Below are 26,815 nucleotides of genomic sequence, written 5' to 3' on the forward strand. Positions count from 1 at the left end.
TCGATACCACACACGCGAAACTCCAGAAAGGGACGGAAGCGGGTCGAACTAAAACGAGGCGGGTCCCACTTCTAAGGTTCTAAGATAGTCGCAGGAAGACCCCTAAGGCTAGATCCTAACTCCTACGAGGAATACTAGACCTCACGAAAAATTGAGGTCAACATACTAATTAATGAAAAACTACTCTAAAGAAATTCTCACAAATGATTAATTAACTTAATAAATTACTAATTAATGATTAATATAATTATACAACAACAACAACAAGCCTTTATCTCATTAAGTGGGGTCGGCTACAAGAATCTTTTTCTCCATTGCGTCCTACTGAGTGTCATATTTTCATTTAATGCTAATATATTAGGATCATTTTTTATACAATATGCCCAAGTCATTCTAGGTCTACCTTTGCTTGTCTTCACATAAGTCGAATTTCAAACATCTACTCTCCTAACTGAATCATTAGAGGGCCGACGTTTAATATGACCAACCAATTTGATATATTTATTTCGCATTTTGTCTCTAAGCATAAAGCCACTCATCCAACTAAGCATTCTAATCTAGGCAACACTTAACTTAGTTTTACGCTTCACTTTTAAAGGCTAACATTCTACTCCATAGAGCATAGCAAGTCTCACCACCATTTTATAAAATTTTCCTTTCAGTCTAAGCAGTACTTTCCTGTCGCACAATAGGCCCGAAGCGTTCCTCCACTTCAACCAATCAATTTGAATTCTACTAATAACATCCCCATCTATATCACCATCATTTTGAACAATAAACCCGAAATATCCAAAGCATTCCCAACTTTTAATAGGTTGATCACCCATAATTAAAACTCTGTCACTAGAGCTACTACTACTAAAGTTACATTCCATGTATTCAATTTTAGTTCTACTCAAACGAATGCCTTTAGACTCCAATGTAGACCTCCATAATTCAAGTTTTCTCTGAGCTCTTTCTCTAGTCTTATCCACAAGAAGAATATCATTAGCGAAAAGCATACACCAAGGCACATCCTCCTGTAAATGTCCACTAAGAGCTTCCATAACTAAAGCACAAAAATATATGGGCTTAAAGTCGATCCCTGATATAATCCAACTGAAATAGGAAAAAATTTGGTTAATCTTCCTTCTGTTCGAACACAAGCAACAGTTCTAGTATTCATATCTTTAATGACTTGAATAAAATTCATATCAACACTTTTTTTCTCTAGAACTCTCCAAAGAATATCTCTTGAACATTGCCGCAAGCTTTGTCTAAATCAATGAAAATCATATATATATCCTCATTTTTCTCTATGTACTTCTCTATTAAATCTCTCAATAAAAGTATTGCTTCTATAGTAGACCTACCCGGCATAAATCCAAACTGATTATGAGAAATCTATGTAATATGTCTTAACCTATGTTCAATTACCCTCTCCTATAATTTTAAAATATGACACAACAACTTAATTCCTCTATAATTTGCACACTCTTGTGCATCCCCTTTATTCTTAAAAATGGGGACCAAAATACTCTCCCTCCACTTAGGCATCTTTTTAATTTTTAAATAATATTAAAGAGTTTAGAAAGCCAAGAAACTCCCAAATCTTCTAAATATTTCCACATTTTAATTGGGATATCATCAGGTCCTATCAACTTTCCACCTTGGGTTTTCTTTAAAGCCTCCACAACCTTTTTCTTTACTAATGCGACAGTAACAAACAACAACTACAAAGCCTTAATCCCACTACGTGGGATCGGCTACATGAATCCCTTTTTCTCCATTGTGTCCTATTTAGCGTTAAATTTTCATTTAGTTCTAATAAATTAAGATCATTTTTTATACAATAAACTCAAGTCTTCATAGGTCTACCTCTGTCTTTCTTAACATAAGTCGAATCTAAAACACCTAATATTCTAATCAGATCATCAGATGGTCGACTTTTAATGTGACCAAACCATCTTTCTCTAACTTTGTCCGTCACTGGGGCTACACCAACCCTATCACAGATATAATCATTTCGCATTTTGTCTCTAAGTGTAAAGCCACTCATGCACCTAATCATTCTCATCTCGGCAACACTCAACACTTAAACACTTAACTTAGTATTATGCTTCTCTTTTAAAGGCCAACATTCAGCACCATAGAGCATTGCAGGTCTCACCACCCTCTTATATAATTTTCCTTTAAGTCTAAGCAGTCCTTTTTTATCACAAAAAAGGCCTGAAGCATTCCTCCACTTCAACCAACCAACTTGAATTCTACTATTAACATCCCCATCTATATCACAATCACTTTGAACAACAGACCCAAGATATCTAAATCAAGATATCTAAATCATATCTAAATCGTTCACACCTTTTAATAAATTGATCACCCAAAGTTACACTATTGTCACTAGAACTACTATTACTAAAATTACATTCCATGTATTCAGTTTTAGTTCTGCTCAAATGAAGGTTTTTAGACTCCAATGTAGACCTCCATACTCCAACGTAGACCTCCATAAATCAATATAAATCTTGATTTAAATCTTAAAATATAATGATTAATATAATTATAAATAATAAATTTTAAATATAATAGAATTAAAAGTTTAAATCTTAAAAGAAGTTGGCTAAAAATCTCACGGATTGTTATCAGATTTAACACATATTAGACAAAAGAGTTCTGTAAATTAACACCCAAAGATTTACTAAACCGGTTTTAGTAAATCTTAGTTAAATCCAAAAGTTACCAAATAGACTCAAATCAATGAAGAATAATGTTGTTGGAGGATCAATCTTCCAAACAAATAGTATCGTAGGGATCCTTATACAAAGAATCTGTTTAGAACGCCAACTGCACTAACAACAAATAGGTCTTTCCAAAATTAGCTTTTCAGATTCATCGAAGAAGCATAAATAGGCTGAAATCAAAGTTATCATAAATCATAAATATGTAAATGAAGAAAGAGAATTTACGGGTGGACTGAGATAAAGAGTTAATATTTTAAAAATGTTGTCCACAAAAGATGTCGCCTCATTTCCCATAAGAATAAAACACGAGTAGATTAATAATAATAATAATTCCGATGTAGAGGTGAGAACAGCAAACGAAGGATTAGACAGTTTAGATTATAGAAGATAAATGACATCTAGACTGTTTTAAACAGTTACAACGCATTCTTCTTTTGATGGCAAAGCTTAACCATCTTACAATCCAAGAGCTAATATTCATAAAATAAAATAAAATCGGCCAAAGAAGTCAAGAACCAAGCTACAAATTACACTTTAATCCTTCCAAATATGATCATAATCAAGAATTTCACGTTCTTCAACAAGAGCCAACTAAGTACTCTCAAAGAAGACATCTAGCTAAGCAAAATCTGAATCAGTGTGAAAAGCTACTGAAATTGTATGGGAAGAGTTATTCATTTTTTCCCTGTGAGGGATTGTCAACGACGAGGATAGTAATTTTCCTATGGCTTCACGAGAAACTATAATTATGGTGCTCAATTAATCATTGATAAATATGAGACCCACAAATCTGTCTACACCTCTTCTTAAGGCATGGATTCCAAGGGACAACAAACATTAAGGCATGGATTTCAAGGCAGCACCATTATTCCTTTCATTTCCTAATTCCTCCATAAAATCTAAAAATATTCTCCATAATTCGTACCGGTTACACAAATCTTCCACCCCGGGTCAATCTATCTCAAGGCAAAGCAGCCAAATCTAACATAAATTACAAGAGAGAAAAAGAAAAGAATGCATAAAACTACATGATACAAAAGTAAGAATCTCCAAACCTTTTTCTGCAGGTCTCTAATTTCTTCAAGACGTTGCTTCTGCCTCTTCTCCATGTCAAGCAATCGCATATTTTCAGCCTTTCTTCTCTTGCGCAATCTTTGTGCTTCTTCTGCCTGAAAAAAATAAATTACTTTGACAGCTCTTCTTATGGCTGTATAAAAATTTAAAACACCAAAACTCAGTCTAACAGGTACCAGTTGATAGCCTATGCACCTTGATGGGTTGAATTACGGATAAACAAAGAACCCCTAAAGTAGCTAGCGTACTAAAATTTCAGCATGACTGTCGCAAGGATCCATTGAAACCAAATATCTATACATCAAATTTGTTTTTGCACTCTTTCTTTTCATTAATAAGTATGTGACATGATTGCACTGGACTTTTTTAAATATGGTTCTCTCACGCAAAATGCAGTTTATAAACAAAATTAGCATCAGAATGAGGGCACTTTTCATCATGACAACAATACATAAATCAAACGAGGACACAATATCATATATGCAGATATTTGATACTGAAAACAAGCCTCAATTGACAAACTTTTAAGATAATGATGTAAACTGTGTTACAACATGCTAGTGTCCGGTATAGTAACGTGAATTGTAGTTCAAAAAACCAGTAGTGCAGGGACAAATAAACAAGTTATATGAATTTAGAGCCACCACATGTAGCACACTTGTGACAAGTTGAAAATTTAAGGACACCAACAAAAACCAAGTATATAAGAAGCCTGAACATGATGCTAGAATATAAGAAGTAAGAATAAAAGTCTTAAGAAAATGGGGGACAAAAACAAACCACATGGAACACAAATTTAACAATGTTGTCGACATAAAGATGACCACATGTAAACATGAATGAACAAATATACAAATGCATCATACTGGTTAAAATATATGAACATAATCATAAATATGATAGCCATATTATGACATGCATAAATTACATAAATGAAAAATTTTTTACTTAAAAATAAAGAAGGAAAAGATAAATATCAATTATTGAATAAAAATGACCAATATATTAAATAGAGGGAGGATATTTGTGAAGAGGGGGTCCATGTATGGATGTGGAGATAGTTGCAAGCAAAGGGGTGCCAAGCGCACGGCACTACCCTCGATTTATGGTCTATAGAGGACTTGATCTATGTAGTTTTATTCTAAGGGCGTGGAGTCACTATTTCCACAATTTGACTCTATAGCCATCCAAGTCACTAACCATTGTGAAAGTATGATCATGGTCTACCAAATGAATACAATGTAAAACATACTTACTGCATAAATCAAATAGTTCATACTAAACATGATATTTGTGGAATATCAATGGATATAGTATTTCTAAAATACTTCATTCTTAACAATCAAGTGGCACTCATAGCAATGAAAACAAACAAAAAACAAAAAAAATTTCTCATTTAGTATCACACATCCACCTTCTCTTGTAAGAGGTGACACAAACAAAGTATAAAATATTGAGATGTGACCAAGGACAATAAGAATTCATGGACCCAATAAGTTGTAGATAAAAACAGGTTTCAAAAAGTGATAATTGATTTAACTTATTTTGTGTGAAAAAGGACTTTAAAATTTCATGGGCTCACTTAGTTGCTAGTAAACAAATACATATTTTAGAAATTGATGATTATATTAGCTTATAGTTTGTGTGAGAAGATGAAATAATTATGTTTAGGGGGTTGTGAAGTTTTGGACTAATATTTATTTTTATTCACATTCAATTAAAAAAATAAAATACAAAATTTCATTGTTTTATATAATGCAATTTAATTGTTAAAATGAAGAAATACGGCCAATTTGGTCGATTTAATATTGGATGGAACATAAGTGCTTTGACGTATCTCATCCTTTAAAACTATTCTATACCTTAATTTTGCATTCAATTGAATACAAAAAAGTAAAAGCACCAACAGAAAAAAAAACTCTACAACTATTTAACTTGCAACCAAACATCCATCAAATGATATGCAGGTTTAATGGATAAAAAATGATAATAATGATTTAATAATGCTAAAAAATCAAACAGCATATAGGTGCATAAAGTTTAAATACCATTAAGTTTAACTAAAAAAAATTTAAGAGATAAATTAAATATAATTCAGAGCAATGAATGAGCAATGAATGAGAGTGACTAAATATAATTCAACCATTACATTGTTGATAGAGAAAAAATTAAGTTTCATGCTAAAAAGACCCATTATTTAAATAATTTATACGCTAAGACAATTGAGACGTTAAAATTAACCTTGAGAGGTTAAAATGAAAAAGTGCCTTTGAAGTATTATCTGTACAAGAATATACGGGATATCAAAGCATAAATTTAATAAAAATTGTAATTACATTAACAATGTTTCAAGGATTCAATATTTGATGGTAAATAATAATGTTAAGATAGATTTTATGAAAAATATAAAAATAAAATATTAAGGAATGATTTAATCAAAAGTACGCTAAGAAAAACATTTATTGAAAAGTTCAAATATTGGAAAATAGATTTAGGTGATTTAGATATATGTAAAGAATGAAACGAAACATAATTAAAAAAAAGAGCAAATACAATTATTATTGAATGATTAAAAAGAGAACAAAATAGACCAAAGTGGTATGGATAAAAGTTGTGCAATTATTGTAAGGAACCAAAAAATGAGGATTTATAAATCGACCCTAAACAGTTATGATAATGCTAATATGATAATGATGAATAGCTAGTGTAGAGTTTACATGTATTAGAAATAGATTGAAGGTAATCAAAGGCTTTCCAACAACATCAAGGATCAAATTAACATTAAGTGTCGTTTTACATTGTTTATAAAAATTATTACAAAGAGTTATTTAACATGATGTATATTGATGTTTTCATTTAGCAAATCACATATTTCCAATTAAGGAAACATTTCTTGAAGCATATGCAGAGATAAAAAAATTAGAAAAAATGCATATAAGATAGAAGGCAAAATTAGTAACAAAAATAGAGTAAATGATATGCAATTTTAGTGGACATAATATTGATTATAAATAGTAAATCTTATAAGATGATAAGGTGATAATATGTTCAAGATCTTGAATTTACATTATAAAAGAATGTAATTATATGAGAATGCAATATCTGGAGTCAGGTTTAGGTGTTTAAAATGGGGAAATCCCTTAGCAATAATATGTGACGAGCAAACATCTTAGAGGGTAAAGGTAAATTTTATAAGATTGTAATTAGATAGTTTATGATAAGGGTCCATTTGTTAGATGACATCAAACGATCAGAACCAAGTTTAGCATTAAACAAAGTGAGAATTTTAAGATGAATGTTGCCAATCTAGAAAGAATAAATTGAGAAATAGATATAAAAAAAGGATATCGGGAATGATATCAGCAAAAAATAAGGTAGTGAAAAAAAAAAAGACTTAAGCGACCTGAATATGTTAAAAAAATAGAAAAGGCACCTAAAATATAAGCTAAAAAAAATAAATGTAGATGCATTAAGAAGGAAAGATTTAAATTAAAATAACTTGAATTTAAATTGTGCGAAACTATTTATGCAAAATAGTTATCACCCTTGCTGAACCCAAAAAGAATAAATTGAGGATAAGTCCGATAATGCTAATGATAATGAGACAATCTGAAAGTAACAACATGGAGCTCAAAATCAATAATCGTCGAAAGCATAGGATAGTTGTGTTGCATCCTATTATGCTTTCAGTGCTACAGCAGCAAGCATTCATTTTTATCTATTTTCTTGTATCTCTAGGTTTTTTTTTTTTAATTGAGAAAAGTGTCAAAATGATCCCCCGACTCTTTCTTGGGGTCATTTTAATCCCCTAAAATCTATAAAAGTATCAATTTTTTCCCTAAATTCTTTTAACATGCGCTGAAATAGTCGACAGGGAGGACTAATTTAGCCCAATTTAAAAGATTTTAGCGACTAAATTGGCACTTTTATAGACTCCGGGATTGACATGACCCCATGTAAAAAGTCAAGGGACTATTTTAGAACTTTTGCTTTCTATTTTTTTTTTAATCAAGCGTTCAACAATCGTCAATGCTTCTAAGGATTCTAATATGGTACCATGAAAAAAAAAACCATCATGGTTTCTCGAGCTGATGTATAATGAAGCCATCACATGGTACAATAAAGTCATTGTAAGGTAAGATATGAACTCTAACATGATATTTTACAATACACCAATTCATGTCTTGGAACGCAAGGTATATATAAACCCAAGTCAAGGCACACTAAGGTCTCTCCTGCATTAAGTTCTAAAGAACAAAAGCTATGATCGGTTCAAATTTGCAATGATATGATTTTAATATGAAACTTTATAGGGCATTTTAATTTATTTCAACTCTTAGAAATTTGTTTGATACACCATCAAAAAAACTTTCATCATCCGACATGAATTTCGAGGCATGGCACAACGAGGCTATTTTTTTAGCAAGAGATGTTTAAACTCACATTAAAATCATCCAGAACTTTAATTTTAGCAAACTTACAGTGAAACTGATCGGTTCGACAAGATGAACACAATGGCACCGAAGTTGGTTTAATCCGCGTCATATCAAGCCCTGATTGAGCTGTTAAGCCATTTGAAAAGTTTCCAGTGCCTAATTAGAAGGTCCAATAGATTCAAAATGTAACAACATATAGTCGAATCTAACATCACGAAGAGATTCAAAAACTTACAAGTTTCCAGTGCCTAATTAGAAGGTCCAATTAGTTGAGAGCTACACGAAGACAAGAATCTAATGAGCCCAATATCACTCAATTCTAACATCTTTAGCGCATTCAAATGTTTATAAAACGTCGTCCGATCAAAGGAATTTTTCTGGGTCTTCCTCCAACGGAGTGAATCTGATTTCTTTTTTATTTGTAGAGAGATCTCTTACGGACTCTATAAATAGAGTTCAACCCCCTTAATAAAGGAGAACCTAGACCTTAAACTGAAGAAACATAAAACTTGGAGCAGCCCAGGTTCAATGTTCCACACCGAAGATTAAGTGAATGTCGCCCACTCCTACAGCCGCCGACCAGCACTCGATGACCGCCATCGATCACTATCGGTCGCGCCCTCATTGTAAAGAAGCTTCTTGAGAAATCACGACGTGCAATGTGGAGTAACGAAGCACCGTGCATAATAACGACCAACAATGCAGACTAAGGAAATGTCCCACGGAACAACGTAGCCCAAAAATGATGTAACGATGCACAACGAAAATGGTATAATACACTAAAAGTGATACAATGGGTACCCCAAAGACAGTATAGCAACGCACACTGGAGATAATGTAACGACGCATCACGGAGACAATGTAACAAAGCACCTTGAATAAGATTCCATTTTCATCCTCTATGGCCTACAGGCATTATCACAGCTTGTGCAGCTCACAAATCTACCCTATATGAAGTATAGGCATTATCACAGCTTGTGCAGCTCCCAATTTAGGCCACTACCACCTACTGGCATTATCAACACTCGTGTAGCTCTCAACTCCAGCCTCTACCCTCTATGGGCATTATCATAGCTTGTGCAGCTCCAAACATTGGTCTCATTGGCCTACGAACGTTATCACAGCTCGTGAAGCTCCAAACTCTGACCTCTGTATCCTACAAACACTATCACAGGTCATGCAGCTCCCAACTCCGACCTTTGTGATCTAACAAACTTTATCATAGTTCATGCAACTTCCAACTCTGACCTCTGCGGCCTATGAATATAAGTACAAATCCCCGCAAGGGCCTAAGTGGCTTACAACTCCTGCAGCTCCCTACTGCGGTCTCTGTGGTCAAACAACGCTCATGAAACAATCATCTACATCCCACATGAGCAATTACTATTTTGGTTTTCAACTACGGCCTCTGTGATAAACTAACGCTACATCCACAATGTACAACATTCACGGCGGACTACTGCATCCATAGCGATCGACTACAGCATTCGCGACCTGTTTAACAACAACAACAAACCTTCATCCCACTAAGTGGGGTCGGCTACATGAATCTTTCTTCTCCATTGTGTCTATTTTCATTTAATTCTAATAGATTAAGATCATTTTTTACACAGTATGTCCAAGTCTTTTTAGTTCTACCTATGTCTTTCTTAACATAATTGGAATCTTAAAGATCTACTCTCCGAATCGAATCATCAGATGGTCGACGTTTAGTGTAACCTAACCATCTAAGATGACTCTCTAATCTTGTCTACCATTGAAGCTACACCAACCCTATCATGGATAGATTCATTTCGAATTTTGTCTTTGATTGTCAAGCCACTCATCCACCAAAGCATTCTCATCTCAATAACACTTAACTTTGTCTTATACTTCTCTTTTAAAGGCCAAAACACTTAACTTTGTCTTATGCTTCTCTTTTAAAGGCCAACAACACTTAACTTTGTCTTATACTTCTCTTTTAAAGGCCAACATTCTACACCATAAAGCATTAAAGGTCTTACCACCATCTTATAAAATATTCCTTCAAGTTTAAGCAATACTTTTCAATTGCAAAATAGACCTGATGCATCCTTCCACCTCAACCAATTAACTTGAATTCCACTAATAGAATCATCATCTATATCACCATCACTTTAAAAAATAGACACGAGATACCTAAAACATTCGCACTTTTTAATGATTTGATCACCCATAATTACGAAACTGCCACTAGAGCTACTAATACTAAAATTATGTTCACACATTTTAATGATTTGATCACCCATAGTTACCAAGCTTCCACTAGAGCTACTAATACTAAAATTACATTCCATGTATTCAATTTTAGATCTACTCAAATGAAGGCTTTTAGACTCCAATATAGACCACCATAATTTAAGTTTCTCCTGAATTCTTTCTCTAGTCTTATCCACTAGAAGAATATTATCAGCGAAAAGCATACACCCAAAGTACATCCTCCTGTAAATGCCCAATAAGAGCATCCATAACTAAAGCGAAAAGATATGAGCTTAAAGCCAACCTCTAATGTAATCCGACTCAAATAGGAAAATACTTGGTCAATCCTCGTTCTGTTCGAACACAAGTAACAACTCTAGTATACATATCTTTAATAACTTGAATATAAGTCATATCAATACTTTTCTTATTTGAACTCTGCGAAGGACTTCTGTTGAAATCTTATTATAAAAATGTTCTAAATCAATAAAAATCATATGTAGATCCTCTTTACTCTCTTTGTACTTATCCATCAAAACTCTCAATTATGATTATTATTACTAAAATATCATTGTACATCAATTTTTTAATTATATTTTCTCTAACTCAGGAGAAGAATGGGCATGTGTACTAGCCTCACAATGGATTATTTCAACTGGGCTAGATCTCGTGGTTTTTTTTTCCTTTCCAGGTTTTTCATGTAAAAGATTAAGATGTTTCCCCCTGCTACATTTTTACTATCTGAATGTGTGATATTAAGATGTTAAATATCACTACACCACTATGAATCTTTAGGCACGCGTCACTACTATAAATAAAATGTCATTTTTAGAAACTATCATTAAATATTGAATTGAATGGAATCAATTATTTGGATATGGAATTATTGATTATTCCAGTGCATAGCTTGAAGGAAGCAGATGGAACCACACCTTCGTAACTCCATTCATAATCACTCTCTTCGTTGCTGTCATCTTCTCATATATTCCTTTGCCTAGCTATTTTATTTATTAGTTACAAATGATGGATTAGAGTCAAATAAATTTTATACAACTATGATTTTTATCAATTTTCAGATCTTGAATGCCATCAATTTACAATATGATTTGAGATCCCGTGTTTAATTTCCATTGGTGAGGAATCTGTCAGTTGTTTAATGCAACTTTATTGATTTATTCTTTATTTTGAATCAAAGGTAGTAAATAATATTTTGTATAAGATTGTGTACTTCTTAATGATATTACACAATAAATCTTGTAATCTTGCCTCATTAAAAATCCTAAATATTTCATCTCACTGTTCTTATTATTTTACATTAAATCCACATCAAAAACCATTGCACTTGACATGCCTTCTATCATATGGTTTTATGGTTAATTTGGTGAACCATTGAAACAAAAATATAAGTTGATAAATATAATGAGAAGTTAAAAATAAATTCTATCAAGCTACATGTAGTTACAAGGCATATTGAATAGTTATAAGTGAGGGAAAAAGTTACAAGTCAAATGTCGATATCATGAGAATGTTAAAACTGATGTGTGGTTAAATTAGAAATGAAGGGAAGGAATTACTAATTAGAGAAATGGTGGTACTGGCGTCTTTAAAGACAATGAAAATAGAAAATAATGAGTCAAAAAGCAAATAATCAGTAACTACATATTATATAAACAACCTGAATCTGCAACTGCCGATGCCTTGATGCCCATTCCTCTTCTGCAACTCGTCTATACTCATCTGTTTCCTTATACCTTTCACGTTCACCAATTAAACTCTCATAGCCATGAGGCATATCATCAGGTTTGTATGCAGTCAGTCCCACATCAGTTGTTGCAAACAATGCATCTACTTTGCTTTTCATTTTAGAATCCATATGACCACAGAAGGGGGCTTTGATCGGTGCTACTTCATGCAGTTGACTACAAATTGACGAAGACTCTTCAAAATCTATCTTTAGGCTCTCTTTAAAGTCTGAAGCTTCTCGTTCATCAAGTTTATGTTCCACTCTGTCTGGACTGAGATCATTGTCATTTGACACCTGCTTCCCATCCAATTTACCAAAAGCATGGGATGTTGTAGTAGAAGGTTCCTCTTTATCAAAGAACCCTGACTTGCCATGGCTTTCACACGTAAATAAAGAAGTTTTCACAGGCTCTCGTGCATCCTTATTGAGAAAACTAAGACCATCATTCATTGAGTGAGCTGTTTGTGGTTGCTCTTCTAGATTTGACTCGTCTTCATCCCTCCTTTTACCTGGTCCTTTACAAGGAATGTGACTACTGGAGTATGATTGTGTAACAGAGACGTTAACTGCAGTATTTAGATAAAAATCTTCATTTCCATCAGTACAAAGTACATTGGCTGAGGGGCGCTGCTCAGCATTGTTTGTAAATCTTGTACCGCATTGAGCAAACATTTCTTCAAAATAATTAGATGGCATTCTTTCAAAACAATTTGCAACATCAGCATCATCTAGGGTTGGCGCATGGGATGGATCTTCAGTATAAAAAGTTGAGTGAGGCATGGTAGCCTGATCGGAAGAAGCAAATTGCCCCCCTCCCTTCTTCCTCAATGCAGCCTTTTCCCACTGTTCGCGAATAATTCCAGAATGATCTTCCATTATCACACAATCAGAGCTGCTCCACTCAGATTCATCGCATTCATTGGTGTTTGATTTTATAGTAATACTTTCAGTCATGCTGTTCTCTGAATCAAGATCCAAGCCATAACGGCTTCTGGAAGGACCAGTATGATCACAGCAGGCATTTCCATTTCCAACACACATGTGAAATTCATCAGTGTCTGAGCTTTCAGACAATGATAAGCTGCAGAAAGTTTCAGTAAATTGATTGCTTGTATTAGTGTCAGTTGATGAATTTCTAGGATTCTCTTTTTCGTCATCAATATAAATCACACCTCTAGGTGAGCAGTTTAATCTTGTTTTCTTTGCATGTTTTACTCCCTGATGAGAAATATTTGGATTGTCAATTAGAACAACATCGGCATTTTCTGTATCATCATCAATGATGATTGTTTCTTCAGTATTTCCACTGTTTTGGCATCTTTCGAGTATCCTTCTGGCGAATTGAGTTCTTGGCTGAGGCTGACCCCTTGACATATTCTTTCAAATACAATTATATTCAAAAATTAATAGCTGAGCCCCTCGTTCATTTAAGAAACCATTTTTCCTCAATACGGCATCATGAAAGTAATACTTTGGATCACACATCAAACATAGGTTTTACTGATAAAAATCAGAAGACAATATCAGTAAACAAGAATACTTTTCATGCAAAAAAGAAGAACCTCTGAAAAAGGTTAATCAACAAATACATTATAGCTTATGCATACCTAGATAGAAACCAGTTCCTATGCATAAGCTATTATCTAAAAGTGTTAAGGGATGGAAATGCATATGTCAACACACATTCAGAGCAGGTGGGAGAGAAGAAAATAAACTGAGTATTGAAACTTCAAAACTCAGTCTCAGGATTGTTACTAACCTGCTTGAGTTTTAAGCCCTATACAGATAAAAGTTCAAATTGGAATTGCTAAAACACATATAACCAAGTCCAACTAGCAATATTTAACAAAGAAAGCTACCTGAAGTTTTTTAACTAATAAAAATAAAGCAAATTATAGGTAACCAACGCTAAAGCTAAGGTAAGAACAGCCCACCTAGAACAAGGAAAAAAGTTAAAAATATTGATGGAAGAATTTTGAGATACATGGAGAAAAAATTCCAAATTATGATAAAAAAGGGCTCAGTCAAATAATATAAATTTGTAAATTACAGAACAGCACATAATGACAATAAAAATGGAGAGACTAGAGAGGCAACATTAAAACAGGGCACACACAGCCAGTGAGTTTATCCTATAGAATTACAAAAAACAAGATGACAGAGAATTGGAGGGCGTTTCAAATTGAAAGTAATGGATAGATGCGGAAGTTTTTCATTTATTTTCATGGTTAGCTAGTCAAATTAGCCTGAAATACTGATAAAAGACATTTGCCCTCATGCTCAACCCATTATGGAGACTTCTACAAAATATGACTTACCAAGCTATTGATAGCCCAGAGCGCACATCAAATATTCTAAGGTGTACTAACCAAGAGCAGAACGGGCTCACCAAACAGTTCAAAGAGAACTCACTAGAAAGGTTCAAAGCAGACTCGCAAACCAAGCTTGAGGAGAGCCTACCAGCCAAACTAAAACTAGACTCGCTAGCAAGGCTTATGGAGATTCATGGAAAAATTGCCCAACTCATAATGAACATTTTGAATCAACCAAACTCAAACATATTTGCCAAAGCAGAAAAGCCATTCAGTGACTTCTTCAAAAGAACAAGCAATTTAATCCCAGCTGGGCAACAACAAATCCTAATCATTATTTAAACTATATACCTAAGAAACGGATGGATCGCATTTTGTACTCTTTTGTTTTCTTATTCCTTTTTTTTTTTTTGTTTTTTTCTTTTTTTGGAGCCCTTAAACCTATAAATAAAGGGTAGCATGCAGAGCCCAGTGATTGCAAGATTATGCAATCATAGAATGATTATTGTATTTGAAGTTTCTATAGTGGAAATCCTAGTGCTTCAAACCCTACAATTCGCTCTTTCATTTCCGGTTTTTAAATTTGTGCTAAGGTTCTTGTGTAATTTATGAACGCAAGAGATAGGTGGTGAACTCATGTCATGATCCAAAAGGGACAAGTTGATAATTAAAGAGGAGCCAACTACGTAAATCGTTTCAACATGAAGAATCAAGAGTTAGTTACAACTAGATAACTTGCAGAAATGAAACAAATTGGGTAAATTATCCGAAGAATCATAGAGTGGATTTTAAAAACTCCTACAGCAAAGGCAACTAAGGAGTCATTAAATTCAACCATAAGAAAGAGAAATTTGATGCTAGAGACGAGCTAATTAGCCAAAGTTCTGAAATGAAATAGTAATACCATAGTATCATTGAGCATAGAGGCGCATTGAAAAGAGGAAGCCACTCAAATGAATGCTTCCTTCAAGAAAATTGCAATGGCAAAGCCTCCTGCAACACTCAAAATCTTGCACATTGATTAATACAAGGAGAGAACCGACCCAACAAATCATGTCGCCTACTTTGAATCTGCCCCCTCACTAATGAGCGTCGAAGACGCATCGAGTTGCATCTTGCTTTTCATTACTATTAAGGAGTCGGTCCTCAGGTGATTTTCATGCTCGTCGCTCGAGGATATTATATGACTTTTAGACTTCAAAAAATTTATTATAACATAATTCATCATCGTGCAACAACCTCTAAGGAATTCGCAAGCTATATTGAAAATCAGGCAAGTGGTAGGTGAGTTACTAATGAGCTTAATTACAAGTTATTAGAAAAAAATGTTAAAACTGATGGATTTCAAGCCAGTTATGGCTCAAACCATCATCATCCAAAGTCTAGAAGAAGGCGCCCATCTCGCTACACACTCGAATTGCAATAGCCGAAAATCATGGCTATGTCACTGATACTCGACAACGACCACGCTAACAAAGAGTGAAACAATGAGATGGGAGATTTGGAGTCAAGGAGACCAACGCGCTTTTAATTAGTAGGGGAATTTTTCATAATTCCAAAAGACCCAAAAAGTTTCCCAAGGTTTCTGAGTTTGGGGGAAACTTCTCGAGCCAACAACAACTTCCATGTCAATGGAGGCGAACGCAAAATCAAAATTAAAGTGATTATGGAAAAATGGAGAAATCATCACATCCACTTCCAACATAACAATATCTAACCATCACACCACTGTGAGTTTCCTTGACCAACCTTATAGAGATCATTCAAAATAATGACAGCTTCAAACAACATACGTCAATGAACATAGGTCCACACAAGAGAGATCATAAAAGTATTGTGCCTTTCACTGAGATCATGGTCATGTTGATGAGAGTTAATGATATCCAAGATAATTAGTGGAAATGCTCTTTAAAACAAATAAGTCTAAGGAATTTGTCAAGCAAATCAAGGTGGAAGTCCAAAGATTTCTGTGGAGGATTCTGGAAATGAACTTGTCCTCACACAAGCCATTCACATAGTTGGAGATGTACTCACCATTCTGAGCAAATCTAAGGAAACATCTACTTGACCTAGCTTTAAAATAGCTTCAGTTGCATGAGTTGAAGCTGACCAAACATTAATACCTAACAAGACAATATTATGTTTACTTGCATGATTGCATATTGAATAATATGAAAAGTTCTGTTAATATTATTTTCAAAAATATCTGAGAATATAAACATTAAGGGAACTCACCTATCCCATAAAGTTGGGTTAATTTTTCAAGTGAGAAAAGAGAAATATTTACTTTGTTGGTCACTTAGGGGTAAGAAAATAGATAAAATAGAATGATGGTTGACTTTATCATAGTCGATGCTTCGGTAACTGATAATATTGCATTCAACTAACATCTCCTCAATATATTCCAAGCAGTCAACTCTACTTATTATGTCAACTTGAAATTTTAACTAGAGATCAAATAGTAAAATAGAAGGTGACTTGCTGCAATCAAGAATTTATTATCTGATAGTTGTAAGAAATATTCAAGAGAAAGTTCTCATATTCCTCTATTACAGTTGTCGACTTCTTCACTATTTTCTTCTCTCATTTTTAATCCTTTATCTATATAAACTCATACCACTTGGATGTCTAACATCAGTTAAGCATCAAGATCCACTAAAATGAAATCGAAGTAACAAAGTTATAAAGACAAATCATGGATACAAATAGAAGTAAATGAAATATTGAGATAAGAAACTCATACAAAAATTGTTACATGAAAGCTTGGACATCAAGGTAAAAGTGGACATTCAACTCTATCTTCTTCAGTTGAAGGAACTTCGCATACTTATCCTCCTGCAAGTCAAGCATAGAGGGATCATTCGAGAATGGCATTAGTTGGTCTTCATTGGACATTGCTAAATATATTTAACAAATCAAAACTTCTCTTTCAAATGCTTGATTTTGTTCTCTAAGTTCGACATCCAAATGTGATTTGACAAGAACAAAACACTTCCATCCTTTAAAGCATTAATTGTCATGAGATGTCGAAAGATGTTATATTTCATATTATCTTCATCTCTCATTGGTGGATAATGAAAAAGACTACATTCACAAAGGAATTCAGCAATAGCTATGTTAAGGCAACTCCAAGGACATGGATGATGTTAGCAAACACTTGGCACAATGAAAATAAAATGTCGACACTGAATTGATCCTCATTGCAACAAAACTAGTCCCCAATCAACTTGTTCACAAACTCATCAGGTTTAGGCACTGAAATTAAATAGAACTATTAAAAACCTTTGACATCACAATCATCACCTTTGGAACAAGAATGTGCTTGTATTCTTGGAACTACTTGTACTTTTTCTTCAAAGTGTTTGTTATCATAGAAAGCAGAGAATGATAGAAAGTTAAGAAAAAAATCGAGAATTAGAAAGGGTGAGATCTAGAGAGAGAATGTCTCAATCAAGAGAGAGAGAATCCAAGTGGAGCCCAAAGGCTATTTATAAGCAAGGAATGAAGCAACTTCAAGAAATATCTTAATCAAAATTATTTTAGAAATTTTTGAAGTTCTAAAATGTTAATTATTATTAATATTTTTTTAAAATAAGTCATCATCATTACTGATCACCATTCAAGTTAAAGTAAAATCAAACTCAATGAAGTAAGAAAACTTTCTACATTCCATTAAAATAAACGTTTGAATTACAAAATACAAATAATATTACACTTCATCAAAACTGCATTACGTAACTATAAGGATAACTGAAACTCAACCCTTCTTCCAAACTCTCCCAAGTACACTATTAAAAAAAAAATCTAAAAAGCAAATCAGAGAAGGCATCAATATGAAGTGTACATCTTAATTAATTACTACAAGACAAACTTGGTTCTCGCAAAAAAAATAAATTTAACTTCGAAAAGTCTAAAATGATTATGGCTCAAAATGGCTTTGGTCTTCAAGTCTTTGAAGACTGCAATTGTTTTCTTAACAACTACATTTCATCAATTCCTTCTGCAATTCTTTCAATCCTGACCCCATAAGAGTAATGCTCCCTAAATCTCACTCCTCTCTATGAGCATTTGATTCTGTAGAGAGGTTAAAGACATTCATCTCAACCATATTTTCCTTGATTCTCTTCATCAAACTCACCACTTTGGCCTACTCCTTTGGTGAGTTAGCATGGAGCCATGTGCATCACGACAAACTTCTTGTAGCAACGAAGTTGGAGGACGGGGTCATCCCTTCCTTTGTAGCTAACTCAGTTGACTCCCTCATTTCAGTGGGATCCTCCGAGGTTCTAGAAGTAACAAGGGACACCTCAACAACGACCTTGTCTTATCTCTCTGAATGTCTCAAAGAGCAAATATCTTCAAATCCCTAAACCTAAACTCACTAAGGAGCATCTTGATACAAATCGGGATGAACTTTCATAGCAAATTTAGGGCAAATAATTTTTTTTACTTCACCAACACAAAACAACAAAACTCAAATGCATAAAAGAAAAGCACTTACAATTTAAGAGGTTGGCAGTCTCTCCCAAACCTTAACTCTAGCAACTACGCTTCGATTGGTAGGTGAACTCCCCCAAACACTAACCCTAAGATTCAAAGACAACAATCAAACATATCCAGCCCTAAATATATTTAACACTATTTATACCCCACAATAATAACTAATAAAAGACTAAATTGTCCTTAGGCACATAAAAGACAAAAATGACCTTGGATGCTAATCTAACACAACTTTGAAAGAAAAAAATTTCTTAATAAAACTTAAAAAAGATTCTTTAAGATGACGCTATAAAATAAAAGCCCGAAATTTTTAAGAAGTACTTGTATAAGTCACCATAAAATCAAAATCAACTCTCGAGTAAACCTAGCATTGATTTTTGGTTAAAGCACACTCTTTGTATTATGTGCTACAATATTGTTCATAAAATATAAGGAAATGCTCTAAGATACAACATCATTCTCAGCAAAAGATGGAACTAAATTACCTTTCACTGCTAGCCACTTCTCAACTGACTACACAGTCACTACTTGGACTACTTCCTCTACTGAGATAGTTGAAGTCATTGGGAACCAACTCAATATATATATATATATATATATTGAGTTAAAAATTCATATAAAACAACTTAGTAAGTTTCTATATTTACCTATGTAGGAACTTCTCGGAAATTAGGAATTTCACTCAATTGCGCAAACTGGTTGGTTCATTGTGAAGGGGCTACCTCTGCGGGTGTTCAATGGAAGTCGTTAGTCAAGTTTGGATGATTTTATCCCCTGTCTTACTCATCACAATGAGTTCAGGCTTGACCTTCTTATAGTTTTCTCCAAACCCTTACCTTCCTTTTTCATTGAGGATGCTTGTTGCCGTAACGTCCCTATAGATCGTAATTTTATCTTTTAGAACTTTAATTTTTGTAAGATTGTAAAGCTAAGAGTGATAAGAAGAAGTTGATCTAAAAGTGCTTGCAACCTTTTTAACGGGAAATGAAAGCGTTATTTATAAGGAATTGATTGAGTTGACATGAAAAAAAAGAAAATAAATATAAATCAATACATTCTCAAAAAATGTTAAATTACATCATTTAAATTTCCCATACAAATAAATGTGCATTATACTATTAACTTGTCTCATGCAAAATAAACAATGAATTCAACACGAAGAGAAAATGCCTTTTTAATATACTAAACTCGAGCATAGTCACTAAAGCTCACAAGAAATTCAGCAACTTCTTCCCATCTAAATGACTATGATCAAAGTTACTATTTACGCTAAATGCCTCTTGTATTTTAAAGCGAGTAATCAATAGGTCTTACTTTGTACTTTTCTATTATTCATGAGATTTTTTTTTATATAACACTTAAGCCCCAAGCTAAACATGAAAATAACCATAAAAAGAGCCCAAGGAATGAAAATTATGCAATCTAACCTAAATCGTGTATTTGAGTTTTCTAAAGCGAAGTCTCTCTTCATTATTCTTTTTTTTTTTCTATTTGAACTAAATAAGGTTTTGGTATAATTCATGGACATAGAGATTAAATAATTGCTTCCAATAAAATAGGCAGAGGGCTCGAACCTTGCCATTGTAAATAGAAGAATATGGTTCAATACCCATTCAAAACAATCTCTAAAGTATGACTTTGTATGATTCCATGGTTCCAAGGATTATGATCTATATAAACCTATAATAGAATGCACAACAATTTTGCAACTAGTTTCAAAACAAGTTTCATAATTGGAGTACATGCAACTATATGTTTATATGTATCATAATAATGGGAACCATGGAGTCTTAAGAAATTAATGCTTTAAAGATTGCTTTGAATGGATAGTGCACCAAGTTCTCCAAATGATCATGGCAAGGTCTGCACCTCTATCTATTTTATTGAAAGTAGATTGTTATCAACATAAATGTTATACCCAATAGAAAGGACTTTGCTCAAGCAGAACATGAAATATAGGTGTCACAATTAAGTTAGAGCAGAGAAAAGCTCCCTCCCATTCCACCTCACCCAATAAGCATACATTGGTTGTATTTTACTAATTAAAATCATCAAGTGTAATATAGAAATAATGAACAACATAAGTTCTATAATGTAACAGCAGACTTTTGTAAAGGTAAAGTAGCCTTCAGCCCTGCTGCTGGCTTTATAAGTGGTTCATCCTTGGAAGAGGTTCTCTTCAAGGGTAGCGTTATTTTATAACGTAAAGCTCAAATAAAATCAAAAACTTCCCTCGACGAAACCCCACGCAGCACAACGGATAACCTGATCAATAAAACCTTCAAAACAGAATCACATTCGGGAGCAGAACACCGACCAATTCAATTTTCTTCTCAGCCTAACGGGTCGACTCGATGGCAGAAGAGAGAGAGAGATCGAAACGTATCAATAAAGGAGAAAAGGGAATGGCGAAGGGGAAACAAACCTCGGACGGAGGCGGCGAGGAAACTAGAAGGGACCGACGCCAAAGCTGGAGCTAATCAAGGGGCGAGCCGCCCGATTACGCGAATTAAGGGTTTCACCGTGTTTGAAGATGCTGAACGAGAAGAATTCAAACACGATTTCGACGAAGGATGCCAAATTTCTATGCTTCCGCTTGTAAAAATAACTCGTCTCCCACAAAGAAAAAAACCTGCAATTCTTAGAAGAAAGAACTGACCCGTTTAAAATCAGCTTGCATTTTACACTATTGATAAGGTTAACGACGGATCTACTGGGAATCCCGACCCCATTCGATGTGTTGACCTTATTAGTAATTAATTTTAAGACCTCATTATTTGATTTTATTGAATGCTAAAAAATTTATGGCTATAACAACAATAACTTACTTTTATCCCATTAGGCTATATGAACCATTTTTCTCCATTGTATCCTTTTGAGTATCATATTTTCATTTAATTCTAATAAATAAATATTATTTTGTATACAATATGCCAAAGTTTTTTTAGGTCTCTCTCTACTTTCCTAACATAAATAAAATCTAAAACATCGACTCTCCTAACTGGGTTATGAGATGATTGGCATTTAATGTGACCAAATTATCTAGGACAACTCTGTCTAATCAAGCCTACCACTGGAGCTACTTTAACCCTTTCATAGATATATTTGCTTTGCATTCTGTCTCTATGTGTAAAGTTACTCATCCACCTTAGCTTTCTCATCTCTCTAACTCTTAATTTTATGCTTCTCTTTCAAGGGCAAACATTTTGTCATAAGCATTGCATGTCTCATCACCATCTTATAAAATTTTCCTTTAAGTTTAAATGGTATTTTTCTATCATATATTGATGTAATATCTAAGAAAATAAATCAATTTGGAATGAACTTTTCTCAAACACCTCATGTAGTATAAGAGAATTCATTAGGTTAAATGATTGATTCTCAACCATCATTAGAGACTTTAAATGCAATTAACAATAGACCTAATAACCCATATTATAATTATTACAATCCATGTTGGAAAAACCACCCTAACATTAAATGAACTAATAATTCTGGTGGCGGAAATCAGCAATGAGGGAACTATCAAGCAAACACATTTAAAAACTGGAACAACCAGGGTAGTATTAACTATGTACCTTCTCACCCTCCTGGATTTACTAATAACCAACCATTTAAGGAGAATAAGTTGTCTATAAAAGGAGTGGTGTTAAAGATGGGAATCAATTACTAAGTTAGAATGCTGCAATAAGAAATATTATAAATCAACTGAGACAAATTGCTAATGCACTTAGCAAAAAGCCCAAGGAATGCTTCCTAGTAACGTTGAAATAAATCCTAAAGATAGGAACAAAAAGCAAGAGCAAGTTAAAGTTGTCCAACTCAGGAGTGGAAGGGAATTAAATGTTGAAATTCAAAAGGAGATTGAAGTTGAGGAGGAGAATAAGGAAATTAAAAAACATGAAGAAACTGTTCCTAAGAATGTAGAAAAACCTATCTCTCCAACTAAGTTCAATTTAGAAAGACCACTAACTTCATTTACTCGGATACTTAGATAGCAAAAGCAGGAAAAAAAAATTTCAAAGTTTTTCAAGATATTAAAAAATCTTACCATCAATATTCCTTTTGCTGAAGCATTGAAATAGATGTCAAATTATGCTAAATTTATGAAAGAAATTTTTAACAAAAAGAGGACGCTTGAAAATTATGAAACTATTGTACTAGGTGAAAAATGTAGTGCAATAATTCAGAAAAAGCTTCCCCAAAAACTCAAAGATCCGTGTAGCTTTACTATACATTGTGAGATTGGAGAAATATTTTATGGAAAATGTTTATGCTCTTAATTTTATGCTTCTCTTTTAAGGGCAAACATTTTGTCATAAGCATTGCATGTCTCAATAGATGTCAAATTATGCTAAATTTATGAAAGAAATTTTTAACAAAAAGAGGATGCTTGAAAATTATGAAACTATTGTACTAGGTGAAAAATGTAGTGCAATAATTCAGAAAAAGCTTCCCCAAAAACTCAAAGATCCGTGTAGCTTTACTATAAATTGTGAGATTGGAGAAATATTTTATGGAAAATGTTTATGTGATTTAAGAGTTGGCATTAACCTCATGACAGTCTTAGGAGAGATTTCTCCCACCATTGATTGATCGATCTATTGCTTATCCTATGGGGGTTATAGAAGATGTATTTATAAAAGTGGGTAAATTTATCTTTCCTAAGGATTTTATTATTTTAGATAAGGAAGAAGATAAAGAAATACCTATCATTTGGGGGAGGCTTTCCTTGGTACTGGACGAGCAATGATAGATACGTAGAAAGGAGAGTTAATAATGAGAGTTAATGACCAGGAGGTTACTCTTAATGTGCTAAAATCTATGGAATATCCAAATAAAAGAAAAGATGATAAATGTTACAAAATAGTTATTATTGATTATTTATTTAATAATCATTTCCGAGAAAGATATGAAGTTAAAATAAATCAACAAGAATTAGATGATTAAAATGAAATTTTTTTTTCAAGATAAATTAAATGAGATGATATTGAGGATTCAAATTATGTTCAAGAAAGTTTTGAGATTTTCAACAGTACTGAAAATAGTAAACCTCTAATTCCTTCAATTAAAAAACCTCTTAAGCTTGAGATGAAGGTGCTCCCTACTCATTTAAATTATGTTTTTCTAGGGAATTCATCAACATTACCTGTAATAATATCCATTGATTTAACTGAAGATCGGGAAGAAAAATTAATTGACGCTTTGAAAAATCATAAGAAAGCCTTTGGATGGATGTTAACTGATATTAAAGGAATTAGCCTTCCAATCCGTATGCATAGAATTTTAATGGAAGATAATCATAAACCTAAAGCTGATCCTTAGAGAAGATTGAACCTTATTATGAAAGACGTGGTTAAGAAAGAAATTTTAAAGTGGTTAGATGCTCGAATCATTTATCCTAGTTCTAAAAGTGCTTGGATCAGTCAAATCCACTGTGTTCCTAAGAAAGGAGGAGTGATTGTAACGATTAATGAAAGGAATGAATTAATTCCAATAAGATAAGTCATTGGGTGGCGGATCTATATTGATTATAGAAAATTAAACCATGTCATTAGGAAAGATCTCTTTCTTTTACCTTTTCTGAATTAGATGTTAGATAAAGTTACTGAGCATCGATATTTCTGCTTTTTGGATGGATATTATGGATACCTCCAAATTCTCATAGCCCCTAAGGATCAAGAAAAGACAACATTCACAAGTCCATATGGGACTTTTGCTTTTAGAGGACTTTTGCTTTTAGAAGCTTTTAGAAGGATGTCTTATGATTTATGTAATGCACCAACAACTTTTCAATGGTGCATGATGTCATTTTTCTGCGACTTAATTGAGAAAGAAATTGAAGTTTTCATGGACAATTTCTCAATTTTTTGGACCTCTTTTGATTCATGTTAGATAATTTAACTAAGTTTCTAAAACTCTGTGAAGAAATAAAATTAGTTCTCAATTCAGAAAAATGTCAATTTATGGTTGTATGAATAATTGTGTTAGGACATAAGATTTCTAAAAATGGCATGGAAGTTGATCCAACAAAAATTTAAGTTATTGTTGAATTACCACCTCCTATGTCAGTGAAAGGAGTTAGGAGTTTTTTAGGACAAGTTGGGTTCTACAGGTGTTATATTAAAGACTTTTCAAAAAATTGTCAAGCCTCTATATCATCTCTTAGAAAAAGACACAGACTTTGATTTCAATGAGGAATGTCAAATTGTCTTCAATTTATTAAAGGACAAAACTAATCACTGCACCCATTATTGTTTCATCTGACTAGGAAAACCCATTTTAATTAATGTGTGATGCAAGTAATTATGTTATTGGGGTTGCATTAGGGCAAAAATAAGATAAGATTTTTAAATTTATCCATTATGCCAGTAAAACCTTAATGAAGCTCAAATTAACTATACCACTATTAAAATAGAGTTATTGGCAATAGTATATGTTTTTGATAAATTTAGACCTTATCTTATTGAGGCAAAATTTATTGTGAATACTGATCATTATACTATTAAATGATTGATGCTGAAGAAGGATGTAAAACCACGATTAATTAAACGAGTCCTTATGATGCAGGAGCTCGATAGGAAGGGTAGTGATAATCAAATAACTAATCATTTATCAATGATACAACAGGAAATTATGATGATAATGACATTGAAATAAATGAAAATTTTCTTGATGAACAATTATACTCTGTTCATGAGTGGCGTATTTTGTGGTATGTAGATATAGTTAATTATAAAGTTAATAATATTTTTCCCTACGGATTAGAAAGCCACCAAAAGATCTTTTGGGATGACCCTTATTTATATAAAAAAATGTAAGGACTTAGTCATACGAAGATGTGTACTTATTGAAGAAACTAAGGAAATTATTCAAAAATATCACGAATATGATTTTTGGGGACATTTAAGAGTGTATAAAACTACATTTAAAATTTTACAATATGGATTTTATTGGCCTATTTTATTTAGAGTTGTTAATACTCATATAAAAACATGGGATAGATGCCAAAGAGTAGGCAATATTTCCAAGAGAAATGAAATGCCCCTAAATTTTGCAATATTTCCAAGAGAAATGAAATGCCCTAAATTTTACTTTAGAAAGTTGAAAATTTTGATGTATGAGGTTTAGATTTTATGAGAACATTCATACCATCTTTTGAAAATATATATATTCTAATTATTGTGGATTATTGACCACGACTTTATATATGCTTAAAAATACAAGAATTTGACAGCACTACTAGAAGATTTAAATCCCCGGCAACGACGCCAAAAACTTGATGTGACTTTTCATATGCAATAATTTATGAACCCATATTTATATATTTATAATGATTTTGTAAAGTCACGATTTCAAACGCAAGTATATGTACCATTCAAGTAATACAGGGCTCTAGTGGAGTCCCATTTATTGATCCCACAGGGAAGCAAGGTAAGAGTTCCTTAGTCAAATTCTAATCTACTACTATTAGTCCTTAGTTTGGAAGTGTGATTTAAGAGGCTTTACTAACAGATACTCCTAAATGTAAGTATTAATTTTAACATAACTAATAACTACTCCTAAATGCAAATATTAATTCTAAAGATAACCCTTTTTTGATGAATTGGTTTAGAGAATTTTGAGACAATAAAAACTAGCATTCTAAATTGGATAATGTAAAGGAATGAAATAGATATTTAGGTTGTATTTATGTATGTGTCAAATAGGAGCAATTTTATTATTTACCCTTTGGTCCAGGCATAAAGAACATTGACTAATCCAATGCTTGTTTACTGAATCCGTGGCTAGGCTGGGAGGAAATCGGCT

At 33.1% G+C, this 26,815-nt stretch overlaps 1 protein-coding gene across 1 annotated transcript in view; it reads right to left on the reverse strand.

Moving 5' to 3' along the window:
- LOC110038763 overlaps positions 1-21,679 on the reverse strand; it is a 54,014-nt gene extending 32,335 nt beyond the window's left edge. Inside the window, exons 1-4 of the mRNA XM_020743665.1 lie at positions 21,432-21,679; positions 19,654-19,881; positions 12,126-13,694; positions 3,779-3,892 (exon numbers count right to left, since the gene is read on the reverse strand). Coding sequence (XP_020599324.1) covers positions 3,779-3,892; positions 12,126-13,568 — 1,557 coding nt within the window. The 5' untranslated portion in view covers positions 13,569-13,694; positions 19,654-19,881; positions 21,432-21,679. The remainder of the gene's footprint in view (positions 1-3,778; positions 3,893-12,125; positions 13,695-19,653; positions 19,882-21,431) is intronic.
- Between the last annotated feature and the right edge of the window lie 5,136 nt (positions 21,680-26,815).

The sequence above is a fragment of the Phalaenopsis equestris genome, unplaced genomic scaffold, assembly GCF_001263595.1.
Source record: "Phalaenopsis equestris unplaced genomic scaffold, ASM126359v1 Scaffold233751, whole genome shotgun sequence".
Taxonomy (NCBI): Eukaryota; Viridiplantae; Streptophyta; class Magnoliopsida; order Asparagales; family Orchidaceae; genus Phalaenopsis; species Phalaenopsis equestris.